At 47.9% G+C, this 25,111-nt stretch overlaps 2 protein-coding genes across 2 annotated transcripts in view; one reads left to right on the forward strand and one right to left on the reverse strand.

Moving 5' to 3' along the window:
• The window catches only part of WDR64 (WD repeat domain 64), a 139,211-nt gene extending 136,302 nt beyond the window's left edge, over positions 1 to 2,909 (reverse strand). The window contains exon 1 of the mRNA XM_074988638.1: positions 2,762 to 2,909. Within this exon, the coding sequence (XP_074844739.1) occupies positions 2,762 to 2,909 (148 nt within the window). The remainder of the gene's footprint in view (positions 1 to 2,761) is intronic.
• Positions 2,910 to 10,744: 7,835 nt separating this feature from the next.
• OPN3 (opsin 3) overlaps positions 10,745 to 25,111 on the forward strand; it is a 34,554-nt gene continuing 20,187 nt past the window's right edge. Inside the window, 2 exon segments of the mRNA XM_074989101.1 lie at positions 10,745 to 10,837; positions 10,839 to 11,079. Of these exon segments, the coding sequence (XP_074845202.1) occupies positions 10,745 to 10,837; positions 10,839 to 11,079 (334 nt within the window).

Here is a 25,111-nt window from a genome sequence, read left to right on the forward strand (position 1 = left end):
TGATTTTAGGAAGACTTTTGACATAGTACCACCTGAGATTCTCATAGCAAACTCAGGAAATATGGTCTAGAGGAAAATACTATAAGATAGGTGCACAGCTCCTTGAAAGACCATACTCAAAAGTCAAACTGAGAGGGTGTACATAGTGGGGAGTCAGTCCTGGGTCCAGTGCTAGCCAAGCTTAGAATAATTCAATAGAGAGTATGTTTCTAAAATTTGCAGATAACACATGAATGAGATGAATCACAAGCACTTGGGAGACAGGTTTCAGAGGTAGGCATGTTAATTTGAAGATAGGATTAGAATTCAAAACTACCTTGACAAACTGGAGAGTTGGTCTGAATTCACCAGGTTGAAATTCAATAAAGACAAGCACAAAATACTAAATTGAGAAAGCAAAAATGAAATGAACTAAAACTGGGGACTAACTAACTAAGCAGCAGGACTACTTAAAAGGATTTAGGGCCGGGGTCTGCAACCTGCAGTTCCAGAGCCACATGCCACTCTTTCAGGACTTCTTTGTGGCTCCTGACACTATAATTGAAAAGTAAAAAATAACCCTCCTGATTATTTTTGATAAATGGAGAATGTCTAAAAGCCCAAAAATGAACAACTCATATCTAAATAGCAAACAATACACGATCTTGAAACATTGGATAAGTCTCCCTTGCATTCTCCAGAGAGAGAGAGAAGGTTCTGGAGTGAAAATCAGGAGGATAGCAGTACAAATGCACATGTGTGGAAATACAATACGTAAAAAGTTTGTGAATGCACTGCAGTAAACATGTATCAAATTACAAATAACTGTGTGCTGTTCTTAAAACAGGGGTTACAAAAAGTCTCGTTTAATATTATTTATTAAGGACCATCTAATATTCAGTGCATTGCAGCTCTTGAATTACTGTTTGCTTTTTTTACCAAATTGGAAAAAAATGTGTCTTCTTGCCATTCTGGGTGCCAACCCTTGATCTAAGTGTTATAGTGCACCACAAATTGAAGATAAGCCAACAATGAAAAGGCTAACATTCTGAGTTGCATTAATAAGAATATTTTGTTTAAGACACAGGAGGCAATTTTCCCATTTTAATCAGCATTAATGAGGACTAAGCTCCAGTACTGCGTCTAATTCTGTATGCCACACTTTAAGAAAGATGTGAGCAAATTGGAGAAACCTGAGAAGAGAGCAACAAACATGATGTACAGTTTAGAAAACCCGACTTCTGAGGAAAGGTTTAAAAATGGGCTTGCTCAGTCTTGAGGAAAGAGGACTGGGGAGGGGGACCTGGTAACATTCTTAATACACTAGGGACTGCTGTAAAAGAGGCTGGTGATGAATTGTTCTCCATGTTCACAAGAAGTAGGACAAGAAATAAAGGGTATCATCCTCAGCATATTACAGAACACTTCTGACACAGTTCCACATGAGAGTCTCATAAGTAAATTAGGGAAGTATGATCTATAGGAAAATACAGTTAAATATTATGAAAAACTTTCCAACCATTCCACCCCCATTTCTGGCTTCCTCTGAAAGGTGTTAAGAGGGCACTATAAAAACCCACCATGTAAGGCTATCCTGAAGCCAAAGGGAAGTTCTGTGATGAAGCTGACTTTTTTGGGCAACAGGTAACAACTTAAATGAAGTTGATAGTTTTTAAGGTGCTACAGGACTGCTTGTTAAATGTCAATCTACAGCCTCTTTGAGACTAACAATTTTATTAGGTAATGAACTTCTATAAGACCCACTTCCTCAGATTTTGGACTAGAGATTCAGTTACTCATGGTAATAAAAATTGATTGACTCACACAATTAATTGCTTCATGGTTTGCTTCATTAAAAAACACAACGGAGTACATGATTAATCAAGTACTATTATGGGGAGTCGTTAGGAAGGGATGCTGCCAGGCCGAGTAAGTTCTTGTGGGTAAATGGCACAGTACAGGTTAAAACTTCCAAATCTGGAATTCTCTTGTCTGACAACATCCATCATCTGGCAATACCAGAAAGTCCAGGAGCTGGGAGGAGGAGGAGGGGCCAGCTAGACCAGTGGCAGGAGCCCAGGACAGCCACAGCTGGTCTGGCAGTAAGGACGGTGGGGGAAGCAGCCAGGGAGCCGAAGATGGGAGCAGCAGCAGGGAGCAGTGGACTGGGCTGGTAAGGGGCTAGGCAGGAAACCGTGGCTCTTGGAAGCCGCAGCCAGGGCTGCATGCAAAGCCCTGGCCAGGGCGTTGTTGCTCATCCCCAGGAGCAGGCGGAAAGCTGTGGACCCAGAAACCTGTGGCTGGCACTGCACAAAAAGTTGAGGCCCCAGGAAGCCACGGCTGGAGCTGGGCAGGAAGCTGCAGCCCAAGGAGGCTAGGGAGATGTTGCTGGGGCTGGAGCCAGCGGCTGGGGAACCTGAAGGGTGATGGGGAGAGGGGGGTCAGGAAGACATGGCAATACCAGGGAGGGGAGGCCAGGAGCAGGGGCTGAGGCTGGGGCAGAATTAACCACCCTGGTCCAACAAAATCCCTGGTCCGGGCACGCTCAGGTCCTGAGGGTGCCAGACCAGGGAGGCTGAACCTGTAACAGACTATAGCCATACGAAGACTGCAGCAGGTTTTAGCTTACAAGGGAAAACATTTTCTTAGAGCAATCTCAATTTTCCCCTTAAAAATCAGGAAGGCAAGGTGTAGCCCTGTGTGCCATTTTGGGGTCTTCTGTAGAATTCTGGCCTGTCCAACCTAACTACAGTCTTTCAATCAAAAAAGCAATGCATCTTACCCTGATCTTTAATGTACAGCCCTAATCTTTCCTCCCTCTTCTGGGCAACTGTTTTGCCAATAAGCATCTGGAACTGCTTCAAGGCATATGTGAATTCTGCCACATCAGAAAGAGTACTCCGTTTTTCTGAATCCTGTCTGTCAGACATCTTCAATTGTTGACATGAGGGGGAATCATGCAGGATGGACAGTACGCAGGATTCTCTTCACAACACCCACTTCAATCCTTACTTTGGGTCCTGAAATCTGAAACCCTCATGCAAGGGCATGTGAGGTGAAGCTGCATGACCCTAATTCTGGGTGTCATGTAAAGAAGTGTGCAGTAATTGTCTTGACTAATGCTTCTTGATGGCAAGCCTACCAGCAAACTCCTGATGTCATAACACTTCATTACATCACAGAGTCCCTACTGATCACTGAGCAGCCTAAGTCATGAGCCAGCATCAATGACCAGTTGAAGAATGGCAATTTGATCTCCCATTTTCCTGTTTTGCATGTATATATATCTATATATCTATATCTATATCTATATCTATATATCTATATCTATCTATCTATATATATATATATATATATATATACACACACACACACACACACACACACACACACACACACACCATAGTGATATGGTAAAAAGATAGTACTGAATGGTAGCCACTGCAGACTTTCTTTTTTAGGAGTAAGAGTTCTTTCGAAAATGGAGTTTATTTTCAAAAGAGCCACGTCTACACTGCTTTTTTTCTTTTGAAAGAATCTCTTCTAAAGAGATTATGCAAATGAAGCATGATATGTAAATCAGTGCTTATTTGCATTTCCAATTCCCTTCATTTGCATTCCTCTTTCGAAAGAGGAATGCAAGCATAGATGTAGCTAATGTTTTCTGTCAACTCCCCTCTAAATTTTCTTCTATGGTTTGATAGTCGTGGGATTTTCTACCTTTCCTCATCTCTAAATCCAGCTGTATCTGTCACCTGCTTCTCAATCTCACATTTGATTCCAGGTCACTGGTCCAGATCTGAAAAGCAGCAATCCAACACTGTTAACTCTGGACAGAGATTAAACACATATGGTTATAGTCTCGTGTCCGGCTTCACACAGCAAAGGAGCAGGGAACTGTGAAAGAGCTAGTTTTGCCTTCCTGATTCTATAGTTGCTCAATCCCAAAATGAGTTACAGCAGATTAATGACTGCCCTATCTTACACTTTACATCAGTGGAGGATCAGTTTAACATAATAAAGCTCCAGTAAGAGGGGCATCTGGCACAGGAGACAGGTCCAGCTAGCTTTACAGCAGTGGTAAATTCCACTCTGCCTGAGGAATACCTGGTGAATTTAATCCAGACTCTGTATTTTGCTCAGCTGGTGCAAAGGGACCTAGAACAGAACACAGAAACTGCCCCTAAACGTATTACATTATAGCATTAAACTTCTACCTTACAAACCTTGGCAATTATTTTCTCCATTTTTGTTTTTTAAGATGTCACTCTGTGAGATGATTGAACCCTTTAAAGCCTTTCAGTTTAACCTTTTTAGGGAGAGATAACTCTCTGCCTTTACCAACAGAATACTCTAAAATGAAAATTAAGAAAGATCTGAGTAACATGGAGCAGCTCACTAGCCGTAGTCGAGAGGATTTATAGACTGACACATGGCATGAAAACAACAATAAGCATGCCGTTTTAAGAGCTTTAAAGAGATTCACTGCTGCTGAATTTTTGACAAGTTGTGTTACTAAGATTTCTTTTTACAAAATGTTGTTTTACATTTACTTGACTATTATAGCATATGTAATATACAATGGTACACATCATACATAAAACAATAATTAAATTATAGAAAGGACACTGTGAGGCATTAGCCTTGTTTAAAAATTATTTGTTGACTTACCTGCCAGTTATGATATTCATTGATTCACCATTCATCGGTGCAATTCAGGTTGAACCTCTTTTGTCAAGCACTCCTGCAATGTAACTGCTGTTGAACAATAAAATTGTCTGCATGACGGGTGGTCACTATTGTCTAGCACATTACCAATGCTTCCACTGCTTACTGGGCTCTTAGATGACATTTGGGGATAAATTACAGCTAAACAACAGCACAGAACACTGAGAACCAGGCCCGATGGCTGTAAACAAACTTAGCAGAACCACAGGAAATTTGGCCACATCCACGATAAGTGGTTGTCTGGTTAACTAAAATCATGCTGGATTATGGACGTTGCTGAATGGGAGAGTTCCAGATTAGAGAGGTTCAACCTGTAGTATACACATTCTGGTATTTTTCTCCTAATTAGCATTTACAGTGCACTGCATTTCCCAAGTGCCATAGAAATATTAAATGGACTTTTCAGATACCTTTAATCCATTTCACTGAGATTTAAAGTATAGGAAGACATGACAAAAAGAGAGGGGTAATATTGAAACAGATGCTTCGGGAATTAATAAATTACTCTAAAACCACATAAGGAAAGTTAATGCATACACAGCCATAGAAAAAAGTATTAACTACCTTAAGTGTATTTGTTTTCTATTCTGGTTTAAAATAAATTATATTTGCAGCTTAAGTAATAAAAATACTATTCGCTTTTAAATCTACAGAGTTGGTCTTTGAGGTACATATTAACTTACCAACAAAACCTCTATGGGCAAAGTACCATGTCAGCTCTCAGAGCAGATAGTTGTCTGACCCTGCTTGAACAATTCCAGGACCAACAAGTTCCAAAATATTTCAGGGGAATAGGTTAGCAACACTGTTGATTGGAGAATGATATAATTTTTCATCTCAAAGCAACAGAGCTTCTGGAAAAAGAACCCTTACTAGCAGATCAATTTTGTGGCTTTTTCTTCATCTTCTCCAAATTGTTTACTTTTTTCAAAGGTAGACATCAGAATTGTGTGCAGTATTATAGTATGAGTCTCACATATGCAACAGAAGTAAAAATCACTTCCCCCTCCTCATACACTACTTCCCTCTCGGCACATTCAAGGTTCACATTAATTCTTCTCCTCTCCCCACCATATCACATTGGGAGTTCATGTTGAGTTGCTTGACCATTATAAATCCCAGAACGCTTTCAGAGTCAGCGCTATTTTCCATTCTGTCATTATGCCTTCTGTTTATTGTTCCTAGACAAATCTCTTTGCATTTGGCTGTGTTAAAATGTATTCTGTCTGAACCAACCTGTTTGCAGAGCAATCCAAGTTACTCTATGACTGCCCTGCCCTTATCATTAGGCCAGTCTTTGTGTCATCTGAAAATTTTGTTACCCAGTGATTTTAAGCTTAATTCCAAATCATGATTGAAAATTCTGAATGCATTTGTCATAGTACTTGCTCCTATGGAATCCCTCTAGAAACACCTCCATTCAGTGAAGTTTCCCCAATGGCAACCACTTTCAGATTTGTCAGTAATTAGTTCCTAATTCATTTAGCATGTGTTCTATTCATATAGTATAGTATTTTTAATCAGAATGTTATGTAACACTAAATCAAACAGCTTTCAAAATCTAAGTCTGTTGCACTGACTTACTTTTACCAACCTATCTTGCAATCTCAAAGAATTAAATCAGGTTTGTTTGACAAAACCTATTTTCTATAAAATCAGGCTGGCTCCTATTAATTCTATTCCTCTACTTTGACTCTTTATCACTGAATCCTGTATCACCTTTTCCACTGTTTTTCCACTATTTAATCAGGCTAACTTGCTTATTTTACTGGGACTGCTGTGCACTTCTGCCTCATAGAAAGATCACTTCTAGGTCAGCCTCAAGATACAATGATTAACAGTGCAAAGTTATTGCGATATCTATTGTATGCCTACATGAGGGATGCCAATCTCTGTTATCATAAATATGGATCATTAAATTAACTCTTAAAAATACTTAGCAGAAATCAGATTGGTGGCAGTTTAGAGCATTACAGTGAAGGAAAAAAATTAATGTCAAATGAGTGACTATACACCTGCATAGAGGCAAGCAAACAGGCAAATAAGCAGTCATTTGCATTTTTCGAGACCTCCCATTTGCATACAGCTGCCAGCAGTTCGGGTCATTGTAACTGTAGCCCAAGAGAATAAGCAAATAGGGAGGAGGTCTGTTTTAAACTATGCCTCTGTTCCACTCCCAACCTCCACACGAGAAAAACAGAAACCCGTTCAGTTTTGGAGAAAACCATTACTGATTTCTGTCTAAAGCAGAGGTCTGGGAGTCAGAAGTATTGGCTTATATTTCACATCAAGCCAAAGGTCATACACTGATTTCACTGTTGCAGCCTCAGCTTCCTGAACTGCAGAATGAGACCAAAAACACTCAACAATTTGACGTCCTGAAACATAGTTCATTCCCTCGATAATATTAAAAGGAAAGTGGGTTAAATGTAATTCAAATCACCTGCTGACTTTAGAATTATTAAATGTTGCTTATGTGTTAGTTGGCTGGAACTCTAACTTTCTCTACATGCACACAAGATGTCAGGGTTTCTGAAAATTTATAGTTGGTAAATTCTGCCAGCACATATAAGAGATGCATAATGGACGCTGCTGCAAATACGATCTATGAAACACTGCTGAATTTCAGGGGCTCTGTTTATAAATGAGGCTCAGAAAGTTTGAGTCCTATCTTCAACTGTTTGTATCTCATGAGAAGCTGAGTTATGCATGTCTTCATCCAGAGTTCACTTTCAGGATGCTGTAACTCCTACCTGTTTTTAGTTGAATTCAATTAATAATCATTGCAGCAATACCACACACCAATTTATTTCCAGAGCTCCAAATAATGGTTTGTGGTTTCTCCCTTCCTGAAGCTATAACATTCAGGGTGAAATCTTTCCACTGTTTTCCCATTTAGTTGCACACAAGTAAGATGAGTTTGGCCCACAAACAAATTTGTAGGAAAGAGAGCAACGTAAATGAAGATCAACACGTCTTTTCAAAATTTTGTTTCCTGTATCTTTATAACTACTGTAGTTGAAAGTTTGAGTACTGGAGTGGTTAAAAAAGTTAATGAGATGATCTGTATTGTAATTACACAGGATCTTCTTTCCAGTAAGGTTTTATATGCTTTAGTAAATAGGGTATTGGCCTGAGTTACAGGTATCTGTTCTATTGCCAGACCTGCTGACATACCTGGGGGAAGTAACTTCTCTTCTTTGTGCCCCAGTCTGCCCCATCTGGAAAATGAAGATACTGATGACACCTTCATTCCATTATAAATGACAGAAACCTAAAGAAGAAGTACTATAGAACAGTTACAAATGTTTCCCTAATTGACAAGATAAATAATTTAGGGATTAACAGAATAAACATTAGACCACTGGAAATTGTAAATGATGGAGTACAAAAAAACCCCAATGTTTGGGCAGGTAAAATCCCATTTAATTGGTTAACTGATTAAATACTAGGTTTAGCAAGTTAGCTGATTAAACCTGTGGAAGCAAGGGAGGCAGCTCCAGCCCTGGGGGGCCACCACGGACAGGGACTGCTCCGGCCTAGATGGAGTACTGCCACTCCATGGAGCAGCAGTGGGCAGGGAACTGCTTAGACTTCACAAGTTCACCATAACCTGCAAGCCTCAACCGTTCTAGGATGAGGTTTACTGTTTAACCAGATATCCTCTAAGATCCCTAATGCAAAATAACAAAGCCAACATTTCGTAGGGTTCAGTTGTATGTAACCCTTCTGTTAACGCCAGATGCCTGCCAGAAGGGCCGGGTTCAACTCTTGTGGGGTTTTCCTATCAAGGATACAACCAGCCGGCTCGAGCCCCCACTCAGTGGCCTGGGACAATTTCACCCCCATGCTGGGTGCCTGTAAGGCGGTTCTTCCCCCCCATCGCAAGCACACAGTCTGAGATAGAAATGGCTTGTTTAATGACCGTAACCTACCCCAAGGTTACAGCGACAGATGCAGTATATCTCAGCACAGAAGAGACAAAACCCCTTTTACCCAGATACCATCCCCATATGCAGTAGAACCCAGTCTCTTGCTGGGGCTCTTGGCCCTTTTTCACACACACACAGTTACAGGGTGTACCCTCTGTGGTGCAGTCCCAAACTCAAAGCCCACAGATACATCACCACGGCAATACTAGCTGTCCACTTGTCTGTAGCCTCCCCTTGCTGTCACCAGCCGTCTGCCAGTCGCCATCGTCTGCCACCGCTCCTACCGGCCACCCGCCAGTCGCTGTTGTCTGCCGCCGCTCCTACCGGCCACCCGCCATCGTTTGCCGCCGCCGCCGCCACACCTACCAGCCGCCCGCTGTTGTCCACCAGTCCTAACCCCACTGCTTGGGACTGCCCTAAGGCAGAACCCAGTGATTTCAGCTCTGTGTGGCCTCAGCTGCCACTCTGTGATTTCAGCTCTTGGTATCTCTAGTGTGGGATTTCACAAACACCCTAGTATCCAGCTCTATCTTTTAACAGGTGGGAAGGGTTAGTCAAGCCAGGCTTAGAGCTATATGGCCAAGGCATAGGCAGGGCCAAGGCACTCAGCAAACTGGCTCAACCAGTACCCCTCCCCTCTCTCACAATGCTTTAAACCAGGGAGCCCTGTGTAATCAATGTTTTACACAGCTAAGGCGACTGCCCTGTCTCCCACAACAACCCAAAGCATTGGTGAGATCTCACAACTCCCGCATTAAATGTCAGCTTAAATTGTGATTTTACAACTACATGTTTACAATAGAGCAAATCTCATGGCTTACTTGCTACCCATTAGGCTTTGCCTGAAAAGGTATCACACATGCACACCTTTTGCATTCTTATGCAGATGACCTCTGGGAGACTTATTCCTCCCAGCCTTCAGCAGCACTGCATTCCTTCTGCCACATTCCCTACATCCTCCCCCCAGTTGAGAATTTGACGTCCCGGCAAAACACTGTTTCGATTATAACATTCACATGAATTCCCCTCCAATGGCCTGAGAAAGCTCACTATGGCTTTTACAAGTCTGTGTGCCAGATGTATTACATCCTCCCCAACTACTCCAGGTGCCTTATAAGTTAGTCTGTTTATGGGCTGTATGGCTATTTCGCCTATTGAGGATGGGGATAACAGAGTACTACACAAGGCCCAGAACTGGCAGGGACTGCTGCGTTTGGCTTTATTTGTTGAGTACTCCTGCTAGTGACTTCAACAGGCATCCTCACACTGCAAAATCCTAAACAGCTGCATCAGTGTTAAGAGCATCTGTCAGCCACAGTGGGCCAGCGAGACCCAGAATAACCCCTAAATAGGGCATTGTGGCACAGGACTGCGCATTATTTTCGACGTTGCAGACGAGCACTGAGACCCCTCCGACACGGCGCTGGTTGGGGGGTTCCCTTTCTCTTATTTCTTTCCTCCGTTGCCACCGGGCACCCGGGGTATCAGCGCTGCTTAAACAACTGCTTCCTTGTGCCTCCACATGGAAGGGAAATAAAACGAGGTGCCCCGATATTTTGGGGACGCCCTTGTGACAGGGGCCAAAAGCACGAAGCGTTGCTCTGCCCGCAGCAGACAGGCCAGACCGGCTCTCTCGGCAGCGCGGTTAGGCTTTGCACGCAGAAGGCACCACGAGAAACGAGCGAGGCGCTCCCGCCCTTGCCCTCGGCACGCGTCGCGGCGAGCCGGGTCAGCGACAGCGCGGCCGAAGACTGGGCAGGCAGGAGCTGTTTGCAGCAGGAGCTGCCGCGCCGAGAAGCAGCGAGGGGAGCTGGGAATCCCCGCGAAGGCTCCATCCGCCTCCCGCCAGCCCGGCCCCGGCCCCGGCCCCGCCCCCGACTGGAGCTGGCGGGACAGGCGGCCCGTCTAGCTGCCGGGCACTTGTGTGTGCGCGCCGCGCCGGCGGGCTGCCCAGGGAGCCCGGCTGCCCCGCCCCCGGCCTGTCTACCCGCGCTGGGAGCCACCAGCGGCCAGCCGGGGGCCTCAGCTTCTCCCCTCGCTCCCCCTGGCGCGGGCGGCGGCGGGCTGAGGACCTGGCCGGCGGTCGCTGCGGGGCGCCGGGAGCCATGTACCTCGGGAACGGCAGCGGGCCCGGCCCGGGGCAGCAGGACCAGCGCGGGGACCTGCCCCTCTTCAGCCCCAGGGCCTACGAGCTCCTGGGCGCTGCTCAGCGCCACCATCGGCCTCCAGGGCTTGGGCCACAACCTGCTGGGGCTGGGGCTGGCCGTCCGCTTCCGGCGCCTGTGCACCCCCACCCACCTCCTCCTGCTCAACATCAGCCTCGGCCACGTGCTGGCCTCGCTCTGCGGCGGGACCCTCACATTCGGCTCCTGCCTCCGCCGCCGCTGGGCTTGGGGCGCGGCCGGCTGCCTCGGGGACGGCTTCAGCAGCAGCCTCTTGGGTAGGGCGGGGCGCCCCTTCCCGCCTCCGCCGGGCACTGCCCCACGGCGCACCAGAGGTGGATCGGTAGGGCGCGGGATCCTGGGCCGAGCACGTGGGGCACCCCCCTAGTGCTGCCAGGCAGATGGGTAAGGGCACGACAGCATGCCCCACTCTCCAGCAGGAGAGCAGGTTGGGCACAGGGCTGCCCATCTCATGGGGGCCCCTACGTTGGCTGGGATCACTGGTCATGGCAGATTGGGTCAATGGCTCCATCATCACCCACTTCACCATAACCTCATTTCCATTCCCCCCCAGGCCTTCTCCCTTTCTCATTCCCAGCCCCATCCTCCCACAGCCGTGTAACCATCTTATTGACATCACCCTTAACTGTACCATCATCTTCTCTCTCATTTCACTTTCTAGCTCAAACTTGTATCCACACTTTATCCTCTGCCTTCCACCACCTTTTTCCACCATCTCCATCCACCTGCTTCTATAACATGGTCTGTCTTTTCTTCTCCTTACCCTCTAACCCCACATCTGTGCAAGCCTTTCTCTGTACCATGCCCAGGTATTTTTCCCCATATCCCTACTGACTGCATTCCATTGCATCTGTCCACTAGCAGATTCTGCCACTTTCATTCTCTTAGTGATATGTTTACCAATAAAGGAAGGGTGCTGGAGGAAAAAGGGAAGGAAGATGTGGGGGTAGTGTCCAGAAGGTTGGTTTTTTGTTTTGTTTTTTAATTGTGAAAATGGGTTCAGTGCCAAGGGAATGGGGGTGAAACTAAGCTCTGCCTTCTGTGATTTTAGTACAGAGAAGACTACTGCTTGAAAGCAGAAAGTTTACAAAAGTTATAATCTCTACAGGATACAAAGAGGTAGCTCGGTGATTGGGACCTTCTGCATGGAAATTTGTGTGTGATAATAACCATAGCTTATGCCTTTTTATGTTAACTTTTATCAGAAAGCAAACTTAATTACAAAAAACATCAATGAATCAGAAATGTGCCTCAGCACCCAACTTCCTGCTTCCCACAGTGGCTGAGTAAACTCTTTTGGAAACATGGAAATATCTTTAAAGAAAGTCCATGACCCACAGTGTTCAAACCAGTCATCACTCCTAATTTGTATGGAAAAACAAAATTTTATGGGTAAGGGAAAATTATAACTTCAATGATACCTTGGAGGCATCGCTAACCAGCCAGATGGCAGAGAAGTCTGAAGATCATAAGCCCTTCATCACAATATCAGGGCTGCATCTACACTGCATTCCCCTTTCGGAGGGGGAATGCAAATGAAGTTGCTCAAAAATGCAAATGAAGCTCTGATTTACAAATCTCAAGCCTCATTTGCATACTTTCATGTGATTGCATTTCCAGAAGAGACTTTTCCAAAAGCAAAAACAGCTGTGTAGAGGGGGTTCCTTTGGGAAAATCCACAGTTTTGAAAGAACCCTTCTTTCTGAAACAAAATAGGAAGAAGGGTTCTTTTGAAAACAGTTTTTTTTTCCCTGAAGGAACTCTGTCTACATGGCTGTTTTTGTTTCTTCCAGAAATGTGACTATGTGAGATTATGCAAATGAAGCATGAGATTTGTAAATCAGTGCTTCATTTGCACTTCCAATTTCCCTCGTTTGCATTCCTCCTCCGACAGGGGAATGCAGTGTAGACACAGCCCAAGAGATCTAGAAGTAGCTAGGTCTTTGTCTAGAAATTTAATCCAAAACATGGAACGTTTTTTTTTCTTCTATTCTCTGCGACAGTTTTGAAGATATACAAAGTTTGGATTTCTCTGTTTAAAAATAGCATTAGTAAGAAAAACATTCAGAACTAGTCTTGTTATCTTCACTCATGCAAAACTCAAGTATTATTCATGTTTAGAGATGCTCTAGATTACGGCAAGTTGTAAAGTATGATTTTTCTGAACTCTTTCAAGTGTTCTGGAAACCACTATTTATATTTAAGAACACTTGATCCTGTTTCATGTTTTACTTTAAGTAATTTTTAGAAATAAAATACATCCTGGCTACATCTACCCTTACTAAAAAGTTTGAAATGGACATACTAATGGCCAGATCGAAGAATACTTGTGAGGCGCTGAAATGCCTATTCAGTGCTTCATTAGCATGCCGTGGTTTTGCTCCCACGTGGCTCATTTACAGGGGGGTCCTTTTTGAAAGGACTCCACCAACATCGAAATTGCCTTATTCCTATGAGTAGATAGGAATGAGTTCAGAGGAATAAGGGAATTTCAATGTTGGTGGGACCCTTTTGAAAAGGCCCCCCGTGTAGATAAGCTACGTGGGAGTGAAACATGGCACTTTTGAAGTGCCTTGGCCAGTGGCATCTAATGAGGCGCCAAATATGCATTTCAGCGCCTCATTAGTATTTTTTGATTTGGCCATTAGCATAGCCATTTCAAAGTTTTAGTAAGTTTAGACACGTCCCCTATGTTTTATCTGACTTCCATAAATTATTAGTCTGAGCTGTTGGAGACAGAATTTTTCCTTTAGGCAATGGCTACTCTAGCAAGTTTTCGCAGCAAACCCCTGCTTTTGTCAAAAAAACTCATGGAGCATGCACACACAAAATGGGATTTGTTGAGAGTATCTGGACAAAACGCAGTACTTTTGCCGGCAAGTGTTCTGCCTCAGAGCTTTGGGGCATAATGCTAAAAAACTGTGTGGCTGCTCTGGCATGGGAGGCTTCTCTCAACAGAATGGGTATCCAAAACAATGGGCAGCCTTGTCTGCTGTGCTTTCGGGTGTCTGATTTGCAGAGAGAGCAGCTGGAGAGTCCATCTGCTTTGTCAACAGAGCGAAGTGCTCTCCCGATTGGCTTGTGTATGTGGGGCCACACTTGGCCAACAGAAGTTATGTCGGGAAAACTCTTCTGATAGTGACTTCTGCAGACAGAGTGCTGTAATGTAACAGTAACCTTAGTGGTTAATAATGTTGTAAAAAGATTGTTTGCAGCAAACAATCTATCAAATTGTTAGGAAGCCCATAACCATAATGAATTCTTATCAGAAATTCTTTGACTCAGGCTTATAAAATACAGAGGTGTGCACACACACACACAGGAAGCAGTTGCTGTACAACTTACCGCCAATAAGGAAACTTTTTATAAGATTTCCAAACTTCCCAGTGTATTTTATCTTCAGCTATAGTTCATCTTTACCAGGCAGCCAATTTTGGTGGTGGATTAAATAATCACTTGTGGCTGGTTTTCACTAATGCTACAAGCAGTTGAAATACTTGTGCAATAGAAGGATGTTGTGGGTGCAAGGTGCTGTTAGACTGCAAACTCATTAGAATAGGAAATATGAATTTGTTTTGCATAGTGCTTAGCACCTTCCTGGTGTTTTAAAAGTAAACCCAATAAAAGTTCTTGAAGTGTTAGTAGACATGTTGTCCTCATCAGTAGAGTTTCAAACACTTCATAAAAACCAAGTCCCCAATTTTATTCATCTGCCAATATTTGTTTTATTTGTGTCCTCACCTAGAGAGTGTTTACTGTTGACATTTACTTAAATAATTTAACACCATTCAGTTTACTATCCTTTTTCCTCACATATGAAACTGACTTGCCAGGTCTATTCTTTTTATGTGTGGTTAAATATGTCCAAAATATAAAATTCAGTGTAGAAAATTATGCAAAAAGTTATACTCAGCCTTCAAAAAATACCAAAAATTAAAACCAGAAGTGTATATGTTGCCAAGATAAACACACTGGCTATGTCTACACTAGGACACAACGTCGAAGTAGCCTATTTCGAAGTTAGAACTTCAAAATAGGCTACTTCGACGATTATTGTCTACACGTCCTCCAGGGCTGGCAAACGTCGACGTTCAACGTCGAAGTAGCGCCAGGGAACATCGAAAAGAGCCGCCCTGGAGGGAAACGCGGCGCATCCACACACACAAGCCCCCTATTTCAAAATAAGGGGCCAGGAAAGCCCACGAGCTGGCTCATAGAGCACACTAGTCGTTTCGGGGCAGCTGCAAGCCGCTCCTTTAAAGGGCCCCTCCCAGACACACTCGGCCTGCACTGCAGGAGCAGCCCTGTGTTGGTGAGACAAGCCTCACAGACCTCGAGCCTGCAGACATGGACCTCCAGCCTCAGCTGGAAGCCCTACAAGCTGCCTCCCACAGAGCAGGCACCCTTCTAGATGCTGCCTGGGCAGCCGCCCAGCAGCTTCTGGAATGGGAGCCCTCCCCAGGAGCACCAGGAGATGCCCCCGACCATCAGGCCCTCCTCACCCTCCCCCCGCCAGGTGCCCCGACGACTCTGGAGCTACCCCTCCAGCACCGAGTGGTGGGAGCACCTGGTTATGGAGGAATGGAATGATGACCAGTGGCTGTGGAACTTCCGCATGAGCCAGCAGACCTTCATGGAGCTCTGCCAGTGGCTCACCCCTGTACTCAGGCACCAGGACACCCGCATGCGGTGCGCCCTCCCCGTCGAGAAGAGGGTCGCAATAGCTGTCTGGAAGCTGGCCACTCCAGACAGCTACCGCTCTGTGGGACAGCAGTTTGGAGTGGGAAAGGCCACAGTCGGGCTGTCCTCATGGAGGTAAGGAGGCCTGGGGCTGAACTCCCTGCTGGGGAGGGGGGTCTGGGTGAGGGGGGCCTCAGGAGGGGGGCTTGGGTGAGGGGGGCCTCAGGAGGGGGTCACACTCTGCAAACCCTCACAGGTACCCATGTTCCCTCCCCACAGGTGGTGCGTGCACTCAGTGCCCTGCTGCTGAAGAGGGTCGTCCGAGTTGGGGACCTGGACGCGGCCGTCGAGGGATTCGCCACCATGGGATTCCCCAGCTGCTTCGGAGCCCTTGATGGGACCCACATCCCCATCTGTGCCCCAGATCACAGTGGTGGCTGCTATGTCAACAGGAAGGGCTACCACTCTGTGGTCCTGCAGCCCATGGTCGACAGCCATGGCCGCTTCCAGGACATCTATGTGGGCTGGCCCGGCTCTACCCATGACATCCACGTTTTCCAGAATTCGGGACTATGCCGCTGACTGCAAGTGGAGATCCCTCTGCGGGATACCACCACCATACCCCTCTGCCTTGTGGCGGATGCAGCATACCCCCTCCAGCCCTGGCTTATGCGGCCCTATACAGGCCACCTCTCTGACAGCCAGGAGCGCTACAACGCCTGTCTCAACCGTGCCCGACAAGTGGTCAAGCGAGCCTTCGGGTGCCTGAAAGGCCGCTGGCATTGCCTCCTGGCACGCCTAGATCTGGGCCTCCCAAACATCCCTCAGGTTGTGGGGGCCTGCTGCACAGTCCACAACCTGGTGGAAAGCAAGGGGGAGGCCTTTGTGCAGGGCTGGGCACAGGAGGCCGCAACAGCCTACCCCCAGCCAGCTGCCGCCCCGAGCCACCAGGCCCACCAGGACTAGGTCCGGGTCCGGGAGGCCCTAAGGGAGTACTTTGACCAGGGGGCCCAGTGAGCGACCCCCCGGCCATCCCTGCACCCCGCCCCAGCACCCACACCTCACCCTCACCGAAAGCACATGGGACACAGGTTTTGGGAAAAATAAAACTGTCATTATTTACAAGAAAAACAAAACTGTCACCTCTTTTTGGTGAATAAATTATAATATTAGCAAAAAAAACCAGATTAATGAAAATAATAACTATGTACAAGTGGGGACATCTCTACAAACTATAACGGGGGGGTCAACTATAAATAACTATATACAAGGGTGGGGACAACTATTTACAGGGGGTTGATATGGGCAGGCCACCCATCGGCCCATCATTCTGGGGCGGGGGTGGAAGGGCGCAACCCCCGCTGTGTCCAGTTGGCCGGTCCCCCTCTCAGCCGGGGTCCCCGGCGAGGCTGACTCGGGGCCGGGAGCACGGGGAGGTATGGCCGAGGCGGATCCACAGCCCCGGGTGGCTCCTGCTCTGAGGAGCTGGTGGGTGGGGCAGCAGGCGGGACGACAGCGGGCAGGACATCAGCAGGCGAGGCGGCGGGGAGGGCAGGACGGAAGACATCGGGAGGAGGCAGACAAGCCACCAGCTCCTCAAGGGTATCAGCCACCCGGTTAAAGGTGGCCATGAACTCGCGCCAGGCCTCCCAGTGCCAGGCGGCCTCCCGCTCCTCGAATTGGAGCCTCCGCACCATGAGGTCCGCCTGGCGCCGGAGGGTGGCAGCCACCTCCGGGTCGTAGGTGGTGGTGGTGCGGCGGTGTCGTCCCCAGGAGTGGACCCAGACTGGGGCAGGCGGTGTCCCCGACAGCTGGTGCTCCGGTGGTTTGGGAGGGCTGTTGGGGATGACGGATGGTGCGGCTGCAGAAATAGGGGGAAGGGAGGCCATGAGTACCCAGCCTTGACCCGTGGCCCACCCCCCATCCCCCCAAGGGCCTGTGTCCCCGCCCCATCCATCCACCATTGGTGCATGCAGTGATCCTGTGGGTGGCCCCCTCCAGTGGTCCTCCCCTCTCCCCTCCCACCGGGGGTGGGGCACGGCACTGTCCATGGGTGGAGGTGCTGCTGGGCACTGGTGGCTGGGGCACTGTCCCTGTGCTGTGGATTGCCCGGGCCATGTCAGGCTGGGGTGTTGTGGGGATGTGGGGTGCCCCTGGTCAAGTGGTGCCCCCACCCCATGCTCAGGAGGGTCTGTGCCCTGTGGGGTACATACTTGATGGTGCACTGCCAGGATCAGGAGATGCCCATGAGGCAGACACCTGGCTGGAGCTGCGGGATGGCACGTCCAGCACCAGCTCCTGCTCCTCACTGGACCACTCCGTGGCTGGGGTGGAGGGTCCCGGCTGTAGGCGTGGGGGGGCAGGGCTCGCCTCCAGTCCTGACCCTGTCTCCAAGGCCGGCTGGGGCTTGTCAGCCGTGGTGTCAAGGGTGGCTGGCGGGTGGGGGGGAGGTGCCCCGGGGGCCCAGGATAGCCCTGAGCTCCCGGTAATAGGGGCAAGTGTTGGGGGCAGCCCCAGACCGGCTGGCCAAGTCCCGGGCCCGGGCGTAACCCTGCCGCAACTCCTTGACCTTGCTCCTGACATAGTCAGGAGTGCGGGCAGGGTGACCCCGGGCAGCCAGGCCCTCGGCCAGCTGGGCGAACACAGCTGTGTTCCGCCGCTTGCTCACCATGACGTTTCGCACCTCCTCCTCCCCCCAGAGCCCCAGCAGGTCTCGGAGCTCAGGGTCTGTCCAGGAGGGGCCCCGCTTCCTACCCTGCCGGCTGGAGACCTGGGAGCCCTGGGATGGCCCAGAGGGGGAGCTCTGGGGGCACTTGTGAGGCTGGCTGGCTGCCATGATGTTCCTCTGGCAGTGCAGGGACACCATGTGGCAGGGCTGCTGCGTGCACGCTGCCAGCTTCCTGCTACGGGGTTTCTGGGTCCCTGTGGCTTTAAGAGCCGCTGAGTGCAGAGACCGTAGAGCCCCGCAGGGGCTGGACAGAGCATCTCAACCTCTCAGCTGATTGCCGCCATGGAGGACTCCGCTATTTCGAAGTAGTGGGACGCGGATCGCCTACACACACCCTACTTCGATGTTCAACATTGAAGTAGGGCGCTATTCCCATCTTCTGATGGGAATAGCGATTTTGATGTCTCGCTGCTTAACGTTGATTTCAACATCAAACTAGCACCCAGCACGTGTAGATGCGACGGGTGCTATTTCAACATTGTGCCGGCTACTTCGAAGTAGCCAGCTAGTGTAGACGTAGCCACTGTTATAATATATAGATATATAGTTGAGATATGTTTTGTTTTCTTTCTGGAAGTGTTAGTGATATGGCTAAATTTTTTTAAAGAAGCTATTTGCAAGGTTTTCTGTGTCTCTGTGCTTTAAAAAGACAAGAACACCCCCCCCACACACACACATACACACAGTTGTTCCAAAAATAAAGAAAAAACTTTTAAGGCTGCATCTGGAAGCTGGGCCAGTGTTTACACCACAGAATCGCTGAGGCACAATTACTTTATCCCCAATAATTTTCTTTGTCCTTGAATTGCTCTTTACATTGCATGATGGAATCTGATACCTCAGTGACCAGCTTGACCCCATGAGATGGGGAGAGGCAGGGGTCTTGGTGCATTGCACCTGCGGTTCCCAGTGGCTGTAAATGGGAAGCTGTGGAGTATGGGAGCTGAGTGGGTGGTACTGGCAGAGAGGGGGCAGTGTGGGGAACCTTGTACCTCCTGCCCACAACCCATGTGTGCCACAGGGGTGCATTGGCCCCTTCTGGGGTGGAGCAGGCAAGAAGGCTGCTTTAGCCTCACTATCACCCACCAGGAGCCGCCTGTGTTAAGTGCCACCCCGCAGGAGGTAGATCCTCCACCCCCAGGCCTCTCCAGCACCCCAAGTCCTAACCCTGACCTCCCTCTCAGAGCCAGCACCCAGTGCTACCTTCTGCACCCCTGCCCAGCCCTGACCCCTCTGAGCTAGAACCCTACATGTTATGCTTATAAAGGCTACGTCTACACGTGCAGCCAACATCGAAATAGCTTATTTCGATGTTGCGACATTGAAATAGTCTATTTCGATGAATAACGTCTACACGTCCTCCGGGGCCAGCAACGTCGATGTTCAACTTCGACGTTGCTCAGCCCAACATCGAAATAGGCGCAGCGAGGGAACGTCTACACGTCAAAGTAGCACACATCGAAATAGGGATGCCAGGCACAGCTGCAGACAGGGTCACAGGGCGGACTCAACAGCAAGCCGCTCCCTTAAAGGGCCCCTCCCAGACACAGTTGCACTAAACAACACAAGCTACACAGAGCTGACAACTGGTTGCAGACCCTGTGCCTGCAGCATAGATCCCCAGCTGCCGCAGAAGCAGCCAGAAGCCCTGGGCTAAGGGCTGCTGCCCACGGTGACCATAGAGCCCCGCAGGGGCTGGAGAGAGAGCATCTCTCAACCCCCCAGCTGATGGCCGCCATGGAGGACCCAGCAATTTCGACGTTGCGGGACGCGGATCGTCTACACGGTCCCTACTTCGACGTTGAACGTCGAAGTAGGGCGCTATTCCTATCTCCTCATGAGGTTAGCGACTTCGACGTCTCGCCGCCTAACGTCGAAGTTAACTTCGAAATAGCGCCCGACGCGTGTAGACACGACGGGCGCTATTTCGAAGTTGGTGCCGCTACTTCGAAGTAGCGTGCACGTGTAGACGCAGCTAAAGAAGCACACAATCTTTTTCAGGGGAAAAAGCACCATATTTATTGTGAATACAGTAGAAAAGCAGTTAGCATATGCTTTATAAAGGCAAACATATGTCCACACACACATCCTGCAGATGAAACAAGCCAGCAGTCATGTAGCACTTCAAAGACTAACAAAATCATTTATTAGGTGGTGATCTTTTGTGGGGCAGACCCACTTCTTCAGATCTGGAGATAGCCGTATCCCAGAAGAACACAGAGATGCTTCCAGATCTGAAGAAGTGGGTCTGCCCCATGAAAGAAAGAAATGATTTCGTTAGCCTTTAAAGTGCTACATGTCTGCTTACTTGTTTTGTTAAAATACAGACTAACTTTGAGTCCATGGTGGCTCAAGTCAGTCTTACTGACCAAGCAAGGCTGACTGAGTGAGGAGTCAGGATTCCTGTCAGACTCCTCTGAGGCTTGGGTTGCAGGACTGAACTCAGCATCCCATGGCAAGAGTTTCCCTTTTTATACACCTGAGTTCAAATTTGAGTTTATGGGTTTTTCAGTGTCATGCTGCAATCATCCACCTTTAGGAGCTGTTAATCTGTGTTTTTCATAGTTATCCTTAGGTGGTAATTGTCAGGCTGCCCATCCTTGGCCACGTTTAAACTAGAAGATAATTTTGAATTTAAGGCAGTTTGCTCGATATTAAAATGTCACTGTCCTCACTGCAAATACTATTAGTTCGAATTAGGGAACACGAATATCGATATCATACTATTGTCGGAACCAGCTGGGTGTAGCATCACGTTTGAATTTAAAATTTCAAGAAAAGGCCAGTGTGGAAATGCCATGTCTTAAAATTGAATTTACTAGCCTCCAGAAGTGTGCGGTATATATCTCACAAAGCTACATGGTTACCCGCCGGGTGTGGCTGCTTCCTTCTCTGCTGTTCTCCAGGTGCCCAAGAAGGAGATCAGAGGATGGCCACAAATTTGAATTCATCAGCACTCAGGCTTGGTAATATAAAGGGCACCCATAATGAAAAATGTTTTGCCCATTGCATCGCACCATGTTTAGGAGCCATCACACTGCATTGGTAGCCATCTCCTTCAATCATGAGCACACAGAGTAGTGATCTGCCTGGTAGGTCTCAGGGTCACGAGAGCTCCAGCGTGGAGCCATCCGGAGATTCTGGGTCTTCTTGCAGTTTGGGGAGAGGAATCAGTGGCAAACAGAATTCAGGTGGTCTAAGAGAAACGATCTTGCAGATGATGATTGCCAGAGGTTATGCCTGGAACTCTACTCAATGCTGGGTGAAGGTGAAAGAACTCCGGCAGGCCTGTCACAGAGTCCAGGCAGCCAGCCAGCAGTCTGGGTCATCTCCACAGACCTGCCACTATTATGAACAGCTTCACTGCTTCTTGTGGGGACTCCATCACGTTGCCCAGTCTTCATTATGATAATGTGGGGGCCCTGGTCTGGAGTCTTGTGAGTGGAGAGGAGCTGGAGGGCCAGGAGGAAGAGGCCAGTAGAGAGGAGGATGGGGACAACCAGTAAGGGCCCGAGGAAGTTCTTCCTGATAGTTTGGAGCTTTTCACCCTAGAGCTGGAACTCCTCCCCTCTAGGCCAGTCCCGGAGCCCCTGGGACCAAGCTGTTCTGGTGAGTATTTTTTCTGAAAGCTAAAATTGGGTTGAGGGTGGGTATGGGTACAGGTTTCCTATGGATCTGTGCTCCCCAGAAGAGCATGTTAATATTTCTGGGGAATGGAGCACTTATCCTTTTTGGAGATCTCCTCAAAGGCCTCATCCAGGCACTCTTACTATTTGCACCAGGTTTTTGGGCAGGCCTGACTTAGTGTGGCTTCTTCGATAGCACACCTTGTCACACCAGGCAACCAGATAGTGATCTGGTGTCATGGCACCACACAGCATTTCGGCAGATTTTCCAGGCTTGTGCTCGGACAGGATGAGCAACTCTTCTTTGTCAATGTTAGTTTTAGGAGGGTGATGTCTTCTTTGGCAACGTAAAGAAGCACAGTAATTGGGACTGGATTTTTTTTTCTTTTTTTCTTGCAATGGTTCCTGCCTTTTACGTTTCCGTGGAGCTCATTCCTGCACTATGTGACTGGCATGCATTGCGTCTCCCCCTCTTCTGTACAGCTGGCAGGCTCTCCAGGCCTTCTCCCCTCCCCTTCCCTATCCAGCTTTTTTTTTTTTTTCAATTTACAGGAATCCCTCTGCACCCAGCCATCTATGCGGCTGTTATCCAACCCCTCTCAACACTTCCCCCTCGCCAGGCAGCTGCTGGGATCTGCAGATCCTGGCTATGACAAACCGGCGTGTGCAGCACAGTTGTGTTTACCCTCCTTTACATGGCCTTTTTTCCCCAATGAAGGCTGCGCTGGTGACCGCCAAGAAACCTTTTTAGCCCGACCTGGCAGATGGCTGAAACCCACCCCTGGTATTTTTTTTTTTTTTTTTTTTTTTTTACTTTTCAGGGATTCCCCCTGCACCCAGCCATCCATGTGGCTGGAATCAAATACTTCTCCACCCTTCCCCCTCACCACACATCCGCCGGGCACTGCAGTCCTAGCCCCTTGCAAAGGATTGCTCCAGGAATGGCCAAAAAAAGTTTTTCCCCCTGCTCCAGGACTCTGGACGGGTTACCCTTCCTAGCGGCTCCCCTCCCGCCCCTGAAAGTGGACAGTAGCTTACCATGTCCACAACACAATGATGTGGATAAACAATGGTAAGTGATGGATTGTGCAATGCATGCTTTGAATCACATCCTTAATAAGCATTAAGTGGCCTTGCAAAAAGAAGCTTTCCTTGATAGTAGAGACAGACCCATTCATTCCATGGGTAAGAACTTTGTGTGAATTCTATCTCAGATTTGACCTTCACTTTCCAGCTGTCATACCTAGTGTGGGAGACAGGGTGAGGAAGTGCAGAAGGACCAAGCAGGATCTGATCCTGCAGCACATGGAGTGGTCTGAAGCAGAAACCAGTGACGTGGAAAAGGAGACAGCACAGTGGCAGTGGAGTATGCTTAACTTCCAGACAGAGCAAGTGGCAAACCAGAGGGAGGACACAGCAAAGCTCATAACAGCAGTGAGCAACCACATAGAAGTCCATCACTTCAAGCTGGAGCTGCAGAGGGGCTCCCAAAGCAACAGTTGGGAGTCCCATGAAGACAGGTTGCCCACCCCCCATCGTCGCAGTCCCCGAACATGGAGAGGGAGCTAGAGCAGGAAGCTTTCCTTGCCCTCCAAGGGCCACTGGAAAAGGCTGTTCCACCACCCTTGAGAAGGCCTCTTTCCCCTGCCACTTAAACCTCCCCTTCCCCCACAATAAACTTATTATTTTGAGCTCAGTGTGATATTTTTTTCCTGGCATGCACAAGTGGCAGGGTACACAAATCATTTCAGGGAAGTGGGCGAGGGTGGAGAGGACCAATAGCACAGCTGCCCACTGCTATTCCAAGCTCCACAGAGGATTCGTATTGTACACGTAGTCCTTGTCTCTCACTCTTGGGGGGGTTTCTGCCTGTCTCCAGGGTTCATCAATGCTGTTAATTTAATTTAGCCTCAAGCATGTTTCCTATTCTCTTCAAAGTTTCTTCCTGTTGTCTTTGAGGTTTCCATTTTTTGATCACCTGGACATCTGTGATGGTTTTTACTCACACATTCTGCACTCACCACAAACTATTGGATAGAGTTTCAGACAGGATCAGTAATTACTAGAAGACGCTTAATATGTGAAACAGACAAGGGACACAGCTTAATTTATAATGCTAACAGGGAGCAATACAGTAAACATTATCTAAACATGAGAGACAAATCGAAGCTACAGAACTTACAAGCAAGTCATTATACATGAACTTATGCATCATACTTAGTCTTTCAACAAATACTAACTAAAATGTACATTTTTGCTACAGACACACTCTCTTGCACCCCAACACTCTGCCCCTAGCCAGAGCAAGCTCCTGCACCCAAATTCTTTCCCACAGCTTGCACCCCTCACTCTCTCCTGCTTGCCATCTTCCCTGCCCTGAGCTTCCTTCCAGAGCAACTCTCTAAAATGTCCAACAGTTGAAGTCACATTAAAAGTATTGGTGAGTAGTAATATCGCCAACTTTATTCAAACTAAATTTAAATGTAACAAAGATAATTCATTAAATACGGCAAGGACTTAGTCATTGTATAATGTCTTGTTGCCAACAAAATGTCCAGTCAAACAATACTGTTAATGACTAGCTGGGGTGGTGTGGGGCAGGGTGGGGGACTAAGGTGCAGGTATTTCTGTCACCTATTTTTGAGAACAATCCCGGCTACCTCTCTGATACTTGTCTCCTATTTTGTTATTTGTATGTCATCTGCTGTACAGGGGGTCCTCGTTATAAGTCCAGGTTACGTTCCTAAATAATGCAACTTATAGTGAAACGACTTACAAAGCAGAATTACTATCTATAAGGAATGATGTAATTAGCTTGAGATACATTCCTCCCTTCAACCCAGCACACAACCTGCCCCTACCTCCAGCTGCCTTTGCTGGGCAGCGCGGCTGCCTCTTCTGTCTGTCTACTGCCTGGCTACACTCTATACAGTACCTGTACAGGTTTTACTTCTTATCTGGCACCCTTGGGACCTGACCTGAGCCAGATAAGAGAATTTTCCAAACCAGGGAAAGTCATCTTCCCTCAGCCCCTCGCAGCTGGCTCCTGACTGATCTGGGATCCTGACAACCAGGTTCTAGCTTCTGGCTGCTCCTGGGTCCTAGCAACCACTGTCCACCATGGTTCCCCGCTACCCACAGATGTAGGCAGCCTGCAGCTGTTCACAGTCACTGGCCCAGCTTCGTGCCAGTCCCTGCCAACTCCCTGAGGCTTCCTGCCAGTCCCCTGATGGCTCCCCTGGCTTCCTATAGATT

This window comes from Carettochelys insculpta, chromosome 3, assembly GCF_033958435.1.
Source record: "Carettochelys insculpta isolate YL-2023 chromosome 3, ASM3395843v1, whole genome shotgun sequence".
Lineage (NCBI taxonomy): Eukaryota > Metazoa > Chordata > Testudines > Carettochelyidae > Carettochelys > Carettochelys insculpta.